This window comes from Quercus robur, chromosome 9 (assembly GCF_932294415.1).
Source record: "Quercus robur chromosome 9, dhQueRobu3.1, whole genome shotgun sequence".
Lineage (NCBI taxonomy): Eukaryota > Viridiplantae > Streptophyta > Magnoliopsida > Fagales > Fagaceae > Quercus > Quercus robur.
Genome location: NC_065542.1, coordinates 26,539,913 through 26,552,144, shown reverse-complemented (window position 1 = coordinate 26,552,144; position 12,232 = coordinate 26,539,913). Strand labels below are relative to the sequence as shown.

At 31.1% G+C, this 12,232-nt stretch overlaps 1 protein-coding gene across 1 annotated transcript; it reads left to right on the top strand.

The window, feature by feature from the left end:
* The first annotated feature begins 315 nt into the window (after window positions 1–315).
* On the top strand, window positions 316–4,143 carry LOC126700152 (protein MODIFYING WALL LIGNIN-1-like). The gene is made up of 3 exons (XM_050398167.1): window positions 316–558; window positions 2,647–2,849; window positions 3,643–4,143. Exons 1-3 carry the CDS (start codon window positions 463–465, stop codon window positions 3,992–3,994), a joined length of 651 nt encoding a protein of 216 aa, XP_050254124.1. The 5' UTR covers window positions 316–462; the 3' UTR covers window positions 3,995–4,143.
* Window positions 4,144–12,232: the final 8,089 nt, after the last annotated feature.

Here is a 12,232-nt window from a genome sequence, read left to right as displayed (position 1 = left end):
TTATCTTAAGTACTTTAAACTCAAGTTCCATATTAAGTCATAGTTTGATTACAATTATACATTAAAAATTTTAAAAACGAAACGGTCATACAGGCTGATAATTTTGTTTTTTTCTAAAAGTCAGACACATACAGATGAGTTGCTGGCCTTGACATAAGCTTTGATTAAATAAACAGAAAGTGTCATTTTAAGGGAATGTTCATACACTGGGAATCTCAGTCCCAATTGTAAAAGAGACTAGGAAATTGCCTTGAACATCACATATTATTCCCTATTCCAGATTCGTCCTGAACATTTCGGGATTATCACTATATTGCCATTCAATTCTGTCCTCAATATATAGGACATCATAATTTCATAAGAATCACAAGTCACAACTCACCACTAATTCTCTCACACTAAGAGGCAAAAATATTTAGCACATCTATATTGAAGGAGAGAAAGGAAACAAAAAGAGAGACAATGGAGACCAAGGTTGTAGTGATATCCGTTGTTGCGGGTTTCCTGGGGCTCTTAGCAGTGATTCTTGGTTTTGTTGCTGAGGTTACAAGGATTAAGGTAAGCAAAAATATAAGTGGGTTTTGATAATTGGTTCTTTTTTCTTTTTCTTTTTTCCTTTAATGGGTTCATTTAAGACTGTTGTTTTGTTTCTTTTTATCTTTATCATCTTGCTTTCTCTGTATCTCATTAAGGGCTCTGCTTCACTGTGTGATCAATGAGAAACGCTGATCCACTTGTGCAATTTTTTGTTATAAACTTTTCACTGAGATGGAATTAAAGATTCTGTCATCAAATGTAGACTTGCACTTATCTTGTTAGGGCTCTACCATGTTTACAGTGGCAACTGACATGCATGTCTTGTTATCTCTCAGTAGACATACATGCATGCACCTATTTTCATGAATTATGCTTACATCAATACTGATCATGGTGCAATCTCGTGGATTCCTTTGGTTCAAAGTCATTAGTTACACTTAGAAAGTTAGAATGACTTCTTTATTTAATTACGTCTATCTCCAAAACCAAAGCCTCAAAAATGTCTATTTCAATTATGTCAAATTTATGTACTTCTATGTGGCTAGGAATAGGTTCTTAAACTTGTGTTAAGTCAAACATTGACATTCAAATAAAAATAGTAGCGTGTGAGAAAGCAAGTTGAAAGTAGAAGTAGCAAAGAATGGATAAAAGAAAAGAGAGGATATACACACACACACATATATATATATATATATATATTTAAACTAAACTTTTTTTAAAAAAAAATAATTACAATATGCTGCTAACTCCACAATTCGAATCATTTTCCCTCCTAAACCCTCAAACACTTTGTACGTGGGAATGTGTTAATTCAATTACAAGACCTTTGACCAAAAAAAACTAAACTTAAAAAGAATTTCATTCATCACCTAACCAAAAAAGCTTATATTGTACGAGAAATGGAGTAACAATGTATCGTGAGCAAATATACAGTAACACTTGCCCTCACATTGTGCAGTTTTACTAAAGAATATTTTTAGCCGTATATGTGAGAGCAACATATATAATAAATTAAAATAGTGGGAGTGAGGGGGGACATTACTGGTATATGTACATGCAATCCCCCCTAAGACTTACATGAGGCGTGAAAAGGATGATGAATTTTAGTGCTTAAGTTTGAATTTTTGATGTTTGGGACGATAGAGAGTTCTTTTGAGACCAAACTTAGTCTAAGTTGAAAACCATCATTATTTTATGGTTATTTTTTAAAATTTTAATTAAATTATAGACTAAACTGTAATTTACAAAATGTTTTAACATAATTTAACATATATTATTTTACATCAAATTATTGTTTTCAAAACTCCATTGCTTTTATTAAATCAATTCGTAAACTATGTACAATCTTTTAAATAATATGGATCCGCGATTAATATTCTTCAAAAAAATTTAAATATATATTTTTTACTAAATAATTTATAGAAATTATATATTTATATTTTTAAAAATTACGAAGCATATAAAATTTAATTAATATTAAATAATAAACATCACTTTACATGCCTAAAACTATACATGTCAATATATATAAGAAAAATATAATAATAACAAAAATTATGGAAAAACCTCATTTTTCACACATGCATGACATGATGACAATACAATAAAGATCTTTAACTCCTAACCACAAGATCCCTAAATTTTCTTTCTTCTAAAAATAAAACTAATAAAATCTAATTTTTTGCCATTTCTGTTTCTCTAAATGCAAAAAAAAAAAAAAAAAAAAAAAAAAAAAAAAAAAAGGGTTTTTTTTTTATAAAAGAAAGAAGGTTTCCATTAAAGAGTTTTTTTTTTTTTTTTTTTTTTTTTTTTGAGAAACTATTAAAGAGATTTAGTTGTTTATTTTTAGGAACATATACTTTGATTTAATGAGATAAATATGACATGAGAGTAACAAGAGGACAAAAAAAAAAATACTATAATCATCTATATAAATGGAGTACAATTTTTTAAAGTCAAGGGGGCCATTGATTAATTCAATTTTATGTCATCTTTAGATTTTTTGGGAGCATAATTATGATCATGCTTTGTCAACATCATGAACTGGTCTTAATTTCATTATGAAAGCATTGCTAAAAGGTTACACATTACGTTTTTTTTTTCCTCCAGATGGATCAGGTGTTGTTTGATGGGCTCAATTGTATATACCCTTCGAGTCCAGCTACGGCTCTTGGTATAGTTGCATTATTGGCTATTATTTTGTCTCAAATAATTATAACTGTTGCAACTGGTTGTATTTGTTGTTGCAAAAGAGGTTCTCTTCCTACTACCTCTAATTGGACCGCAGCTCAGGCCTGCTTTTCCTTTTCCTGGTAAGTATCATTAATTTCCTACTTGCTGAGAGAGTAGTTCAAAACTCATTATAGTTTGATTGTTTCTCTCTTATCTATTGAGATCTTATTGTTAATGAGGACTATTATTGTCTGAATTAAAAGCTTTTTTCAACTGAAGATCTGGCATCTAGTATTGTTACGTGCACAATGTTTTCACAATAATCCTAAATACCATATTGATTTTTGATTAAAAAGATTAACAAGAAGCACGGAAAGTTTAAGAGAAATATCAAATATATAAAATAACATTCAAAACAGAAACATACTTAGAATATTACAGGTAGTTATTAACAAGAAGCACATATTTCTGCGGTGCCATCGTATCAATAATAATACAACCGGATCTATATAAATACAAATCAATTTGCTATGGGGTCATGTTTCCTCTTTTTTATAACATTTTTTTTTTCATTTATATTGCATTTTACTAAAATATGAATAATTGAAATAGAATTTTTACATGTGCTTGGGCGGTGATGAGCTGATTGGTTCTGGGCATAACATAAACCCAAAAGTTCCAAGTCCAATCCACCACCATGATAATTAAATTCATCATTTTCTAATAACCTAATATTTTAGGAAAATTGGTAATTTATAACAAATGAGGTGCATGGTTGAATGTTTCATTTAATCTCCATTTCTCCCTTCTCTTTTTAGCAAAAATTAGATTTCACTCTGCACTCCAATAACTTTGGTTAGCTTAATTTATCAGTTTGCATATCCCTAGCGAATTAGTTTTTCAATTGATTTAGTCTATTTCACAATCGAACAGGTTCTCAGTTGTCATAGCGGCTATTTTGTTGGTGCTTGGTTCTGCATACAATAATTCTCAACAAACTACCATACAAGGTGATAACTACTTCCAATGCTATGTTGTGAAGCCTGGAATCTTTGCTGGTGGTGCCATTATGTCCCTCGCAAGTGTGGTTTGTGGTCTTTTTGCTTATATTTTAACTCAAGGAAAGGACAGTCCTACGGGACAACCTCAGTTCCAAGCGGGCAGCCCTAATCAAGGAGAGATAGCTATGGGACAACCTCAACCTCAGTACCAATGGGGCAATCAAGGAGGAGTACCTGCGGGACCAGCTAAGTTCCCACCACAGGGTCCTCAAGAACATGTATAGTTTGACTAATTACCCATCTTTTTCAACTGTGCATTATTGAGAGTATGATGTTTATGTAATAAATGTACACACTTGCTGTGTGGAATTTGATCAAGTGGTTATTCGTTGGTTAATTAATTGAAGTTTGATTTTGAGTTGTATTTTGCAAATATTTGTGTCTTTTAATTAGTTGTGGATTTTTTTCTATTTAATTTGTGTTAATCAGAGCTGTTGATCATATATTGTTTGGTAAATTTTTACTACTTCAACTAATTTCTGAGTTTCTCCTCTAAATATACCGCAGTTTTATCTTGCTGGAGCTTTTGTATTTTCTGTTTTAACATTAATCAACTAAGCCCAAATATACTGTTTGTTGTAATAGTGGAAGCCCAATTACTAAGATTGATTGAGAAAACTAGCCCATTAGAATAGGCCAAAGCCTAATTCTAATGGGCTAATATATCTCTAACACCCCCTCTCAAACTCAAGATGAAAGTTTGATGAAATCTTAAGATTTGATAAGGTTGAGAAGATCCCTTGAATGAAGCTTGGTTCTGTGATAGTAGTTAATTTGAGGAAGGCAATGGTCTTGCATTGGCCTATGCTAATGGACTAATATATTTCTAACAGGTTGTGACTTATGCTAATAGGTTAATATATCTTTAATAATAATATGTAAAAATTCCTGGGATTAAATGATAATTATTAATTAACATATTATTTGTTTCAAGTAAAATAATACTAATTTAATTAAATGATAATAATTTTATGACGCATAAAAAGAAAAAATATATCATTTTATTACATGAGCCATGAAATATTAAATTTAGGCTAAAATAAAGTTTGATCTCCTGAGGTTTACATTACTTTGGCAAAACAGTTCATCACAGGTTTTTTTTTTTTTTTTTTGGTCACCTTTTTTTCATAACTTCTCTTTTTTCGCATATTTTGATTATAAATGTTTTTTTTTTTTTTTTTAAAAAAAAAACGAACCGTGATTTTTATGCATTTTTCCACAGCTCTATTTCCCATCGTTTAGCTCAAGGTTCTTAATGCTTGGATTTGCTATGGATCGGAAAGAAGATCTTCAAAGATCAAATTGTAAGATTGAACGGAGGATATATATTGTATAATTTTATGAAATATGAAAATCAGTTATAAATAGAATACATATATGTTAAGAAAAATCACATCCAAAGCATAAGGATTACATTTTATGTATGTATGTACACACTAATCCCACGCAAATACAAATTAGAATTTCATACTCATTTAACTAAAATCTATGATGAATATATATAATAAATTCATTGCAAATTCAAATCCTATCAAGTTTTTACTTGAAAACAAAAGAAAGAGATATTAATAAAATATTATAATATCAATGTTTTTTTTTTTTTTTTTAAGAAACATTGATATTAATAATATCAATGTTTAATTAGGAAGACAGTTTTCTACCATCATTACAAGAAAAAAGTCTATACGTGAGAGTAAAACGCCCTTGCAAAATATCAAATATCATCGCACAAGTTTATTAGCGATGGCATATGACTCTCGAAAGTCGTTATATTTGCTCTTGCTGCTAAAAGTGAGTTATCGACCATACATTCGTAAATAGTTAATATACGCGGGCGATTCACATTTGTTATTGAACAAATCTACCCTTACAAATATATTACCAAACAATGAGAAAAGTGAACGACTTATTTTTAGTGAGGGGATGCAATCATCATTAACAATTATTTGTGGGGCCTTTATGTTCTCACATTTTGTTATTTGCAAATTTCAAATTAACTACTAATTTTTAGTGACAATAATAGTTGTCAATGAAATTGTTTGTGAGGGCCTTTATGCTTTTACAAAAAAAATTATTGGAAACGTTACAAACTTATTAGGAACAATAGTAACGACATTAATGCCTACATCCCCATATGATATTATTCCTCTTTTACAAAAAAATTTACAGGGCCAAGAGAGCATTGCTGCTGAGTTTAATGAGTTTATGTGTGTACAAGACGGTGACGACTTCACTTGGCACTTCGTGACAAAAGTTGGCAGAAATTTTTTGATGTTCTTTTTGGCACTGCCTTTGGGGGCAGAAAGAGCAATTGCAGAGAGTTATGGTTAGTTTTATTTCATATATACCATTTGTGGGGTAGTAGATAAATTGTAGAGGGGGGACATTAATTATTTAGATGTTAGAGATTTCTTCTTATATTTTAATACATTGATGTAATCTCTAGACATTAATTGTTAATCCTTTTTTTTGGTGAGATGTTAAGGTTTTTTTTGGTACTAAGCTCTCTATTGATTAACTTGTGTTCAGATCATCATCTTCTTGGTTGATTGATCATTGTGGTTTTTAGTGCAACAACCTATTGATATACTTGGTAGCTATATTTCTTTTTACACTATATGCCTCTCATGCATTTGATAAGTTTGTTCATGTTTTTAAGGAAAGACGTACAGGTTGAAGTTGGTTCTTTCGACTTTGTCTCTAGTCTCACTACAAAAAAATGGGTCTGTAGCCGCGTTTAAAAAACGTAGCTATAGACCCCAAAAACGCGGCTATAGGATAGAGCCGCGTTTCCTATAGCTGCGTTTACAAACGCGGCCTAAGCAATGCAACAATAGGCCTATAGCCGCGTTTTTGTAACCACGGTTAAGGGTCTGCCCTATAGCCGCATTTCTTAAGTGCGGCTATAGGCTGAGACCTATAGCCGCGTTTTTAGAAAACGCGGCTACAGACTAGCTTTAAGCGGCATCTGAAATCACGACTATAGTTTTTTCAAAAAAAAAAAAAATTTCTGGATTTTTTTTTTTTTTCCCCCAGAAAATTCAAAATTCAAATATAAAAAATTCAAAATTAAACACAAATCCAAAAAATTCAAAATCAAACACAAATCCAGAAAATTCAAAATCAAATACAACATACTCACAATACAAACACACCCAGAAAATTCTAAATCAAACACAACATACTCACAATACAAACACATGCACCCAGAAAATTAAAAATCAAACACAACATACTCACAATACAAACACACCCAGAAAATTCAAAATCAAACACAACGTGCTCCAAAATATAACAACACAAACCCATGAATCTCCTCTCATTCAACAAAACCAACCAAATCTAACACTAATTCCATTTAGGAAAACAAAAGCACAAGCTCAGAAACACAAAAGAACACAAACCTGTGAAGAAGGAAAAAAAAAAAAAAAAACAAAGGTACGTACCCAGATGTGAAGGAAGAAAGAAAAAGGAAAAAAAAAAAAAAAAAAAAAAAAAAAAAAAAAGAGAAAAGAGAAAAGAGAAAAGAGTTACCTGGATGTGAAGAAGGAAGAAAAAAAAAAGAAAAGAGAAAAGAGTTACCTGGATGTGAAGAAGGAAGAAAAAAAAAGAAAGAGTTACCTAGATGTGAAGAAAAAAAAAAAACAAAGAACCTGAAGAATGAAGAAAGACAGGGAAAAGAAAGAAAAGATGAGTATGTGGGGGTAGGTGGGAAAGGAGGTGTACGTGTGAAGCTTCAGGAATTTTTTAAAAACACGGCTATAGGTCAGCCTTTAAAAAATTTCTACAGCAGGACCTATAGCCACATTTTAAAAAAACGCGGCTATAGGTCACCTTTAGCTGCGTTTTAAAACCCAAAAAAATGTAGCTATAGGTCACCTTTAAAATAATATATACAGCTAGACCTATTGTCGCTTTTTAAAACACGAAAAACGCAACTACTAGTTACCTATAGTCGCGTTTTTGAAAAACGCGGCTATAACTCCACCTTAAAAAATTATTCGGTTGGACCTATAGCTGCGTTTTTTAAAAATGCGGCTACAGCTTTTCTTTAGTTGCGTTTTAAGTTAGCTATAGTGGTGTTTTTCAAAATGCGGCTATAGGTCACCCTCAAATTCAAAACTATTCGACTGGACCTATAGCCACGTTTTAAAAATGCAACTATAGGTTAGTTATAGCCGCGTTTTTAGAAAACGTGGCTATAGCTTATGGCTTTAGCCGCGTTTCTTAGAAACACAGCTATAGATCCCCTATAGCCGTGTTTTTTGTAAACGCGGCTATAGCCCGTGTTTTTTGTAGTGTCTAGGTGTAAGCTGAGTTTTCTGTGTTTCAATGCTTACATTTTAGTACTTGAGTGTGTATTAGGTTGTTCTTTCATGGAATTGTTAAAGGGGAAATTTGTTAGGGTTTTTAAGTGTTGGCTAATTTCATGAAAATTCATTTGTATTGTTGTGTTTCGATATTATAATGTAATATTGATAATGAAGACTGAAGGTTGAAACTTCGTTCATTGGGCAAGAATGATATGCTAGAGCATACAAGAATGAACTATGAAGGCTTGATCATCAAGATTGAATATCATACAAAAACTCTTGGTAGAGTCTTGGTAGCCTCTTAGTCAATCGAAACCCTATTACAAAAATTCTAAGATTTGGTTCTAGACTCATTTTTGTAGATACCTCTTGCTCAAACCCTACTTATATAAAAACTTTATATCAGCCGTAACTAGGTGATAAGGACGACACCTACAAAACATAAAACCAAAATATATATAATAAAGAAAAACCATTTATGAGCTTTCTTTTTCTTCCAACCCTCTCCCATTAATCATCTTTTAGATATTGAGAGTTCTAAAACAAGATCACTTGGAGCGTATTAGACATACAAATTTGAAACCATAGAGACAATACCAACATTTTCAAGTAGCCTTGAAGTAACTAAGAAATTAGTTTCACAGTTAGAGATTAACTTGCAACATTGGATTATTGTGAAGACATGGGCTGGTTCAATAGTTGTAGTAGGAGCTTGGAATACTGGAGGTCTTGTTAGTTAACTTGTATCGCAAATTCTTCAAAGTAGATTAATTTGACGAGTTAGGCTAGGTCCTAGAGTGTTTTCCCCAATTAGATTTTCACTTTGTGAACATTTCCTTATTTCTAATGAATTACTGATTGTTTCAAAATCTTAAACTAGACTTCCCCTCACATGTGGGTCTAAACTCTCTCTTAATAAGTGGGGTCTAACACGTGGGATTTTGATCAAATTGTTTAAAAGGGAGATAAAGTGGGATAGAGATCTAACTCAGGATCTCCTACTCTGATACTAAGATAAATTACTAATTGTCCCAATAGTATAAGCTGTTAAGAACTAGTGAATGTAATCATGTAACCATAATTCTAATAGTCTCTTAATTGTATGTGGTTGTACAAGTAGTGATTGATTATGTATTGCTCTATTTACATTGCAATTGTAATCAATTAATTAATATCTTGGACTATTAATTGAAAAATTAATAAAATTTTGTAGTAACATCTGTATAGAGGTTACACAATAGAAAAGTCTTTCTCTTCCTAATTACACATTGATAATATAATATTTTTTTTTAGAGAAATGCTATATCCACAACATTTTCATAACAAATCTTAGGTGGTAAGTTATTATTAATGAATAAAAAAGTGATGTCAATTATAGGCCTAATTTAAAACTAATAACAGATTGTTACTTAGAATTTGTCGTGAAAATGTTGTGGATATATAGCATTACTCTTTCTTTTTCTTTTCTTTTTTGCTTTACTATCAATCGATTTTTTTTTTTTCAAGTAAAAAAGTGATAGGATTTGAATTTTGCAATTAATTTATTATTTTTCATAGATTTTAGTTGAATGTGTGACATTATAATTTTTACTTGGTTGGGATTAATATATATTTTTTTTAAATAACTGAGGTTTTTATTTTTTTTAGAAAGAAAAAACTGAGGATGAGATAGGAAGAAGAATCTAAATATCATTTTTTTTTTCTTGCTTTCTTTCAATTTTATACTTTTTAGAATTTAATTTTGATTTTATACTTTTAATGAAGGCTCAAATGGCAGAGCCTTCATTTTAGTTATGTCAATTTCTTGGTCTAAAATGAAGGCTCTGCCATTTGAGCAACATATCCATTTCTGCTAAAAATGTAAATTCTTATGCTTTGGATGTGATTTCTTTCTTCTTCTTCTTCTTCTTCTTTTTTTTTTTTTTTTTTTTTTGGTTGTCAAATTGGAAATTTTCATTAATCAAATAAAGTAGGAGAATATTATTAGAGCAATACTGATCGAGACTATAGATTAAGGGCTGAGCTTTTGTCGGGTCGGGTTAGTTTTCAAGACACCCGCAACTTAACCCGAAAATTCCAAAGATGAACCCAACCCAACCCAAAAGGCCAATGGGTGGGTTAGGTTTCAGGTTGGTCTCGGGTCAAGGTTTTTTTTTTTTTTTTTTTTTTCATCCTTGTTATTGAAAAAAATTAGCAAAGATTAATCTTAGAATACTTTCTATAATTGATTTTTAGGAATAGCCAAAATAAATTAAACATTATTTATGGTAATAGTTAAATTTTCATTAAATAAAATGAATTAAATAGAATAGGCTATTTCTTTTATATTGGATACTTTCTATAATTGATTTTTATGAATATTCAAAATTAATTAGACGTTTATGGTAATAGTTAAATTTCCATTAAATAAAATGAATTAAATAGAATAGACTTTTTTATATTAGCCTTTCTTCTTCTTCTTTTTCTTTTTTCTTTTTTTGAGAATCTATTAGCCATTCTATATATATATATATATATATATATAGAGAGAGAGAGATGGGTTCAAGTTACACCTTGTGTAACTCTTTAGAGTTACACCTTTTCTATACCATTGGATTTAAATAGATCCAACGGTTAAAAAAGACACTCATTAATGATAATATTCTGACTATAATCTCATTAATTACCCTTTATTTATTACCTTCCATACCTATCTTTAAACCAAAAAAACAAGGTCTACGTTTTTCTCTCTCTCTCTTTCTCTCTCCTCCATAATTCACGTTTTTCTCTGCTCTCTCTTTCTCCTCCATCACTCAAATCCCTCAAAGATGCAGTTGAAATTTTGGAAAGCTGAGTTGAAGAAGGAAAAGTGATACATGCAAATTAAAATCTGTAAAATCTTTCCAAGTCTCAAATGGGAAAAAGGTTACATTAGATCTTATTGGGGATCACATTTTAAACACCAGCGTCCAAGACCAGATTACTTATTTGCTGCAAGACTATGGTGTATTAATATGTACATGATTTAGTTCCTTTTTAGTTCATTTCCTTCAAAAAAAAATTACAAGATAATGAAGGCAAGCTGTGAAGCTGATAACAACAACGTTGGAAATTACAAGCGTAACATAGATTAAGTTTAATTTGAAAATAATTATTTTTAGGTGATGAAATAAATTTCGGCCAACACTTTTATAGATCCTTAAAGGCTTGAGTACAGGAAAGCATTTGGTTTTTCCTTGGTTTTGTGGATGTTCTTGGAGTCATCTTTTGGTCTGGATTTTTTTAATTTTTTTATTCTGTGGATGTTGATAAACTTTTGCTTTTGTCCGCTCCTCTTAACAACTTGTCTGGCCTCAAGAATGGGAAAGAAAAAAAATTTAGTATGAGGATAGATGGGCTGGACACGCAGGATATTAGATCGTACCATTTTTGACAGAAAAAGACATGATAATGTCCAAGCCGTGGAGGTGGAAGAGTGATGGAGGAGAGAGAGAAACATATAAATTTTTTTGGGTTTAGAGATAAGTATGGAATGTCATAAATAAGGGATAATAAATGAGATCTTAATCAGAATATTAGCATTAATTAATATCTTTTTTGACCGTTGGATTTACTCAAATCCAATGGTTTAGAAAAGGTGTAACTTTTTAGAGTTACATCATGTGTAACTTGAACCCATTTCATATATATATATGGCCAAATCCCACTATTGTCTCCAACAAATATGCATGTATCATTCAAGCAATTAGGATTGATCTACAATTGAGCACTTGCTATCTTGAGTTCTATAAATTATGTTCATAGAGATTAAATTCAATAAGTAAACCCTTTGGTTTACACCAACCAATAAGGACATGCCACATCAGACTTTTACTTAAACTCATTGTAAAATCAATACATCCTAATACACCTAATAACATCTCAACAAACAAAAAAAACAAAACCTATTTCACATTTCCCTAAAATCTCAATCCCTCTTCAGCTCCTGTGTCTCCAACCAATCCTCATCGGAACTCCATTTGTTGCCGCACTACCTCAATGGACCTTCGTTTGCCGCTGCATTACCTCACCAAACATCCGTCCGCCACTACACTATCTCGCCGAACCTAGGTGATTTGTTCTTATTCTTAATATTGATGGGTTTTGCTATATTTTGATTGATTTGGCCGT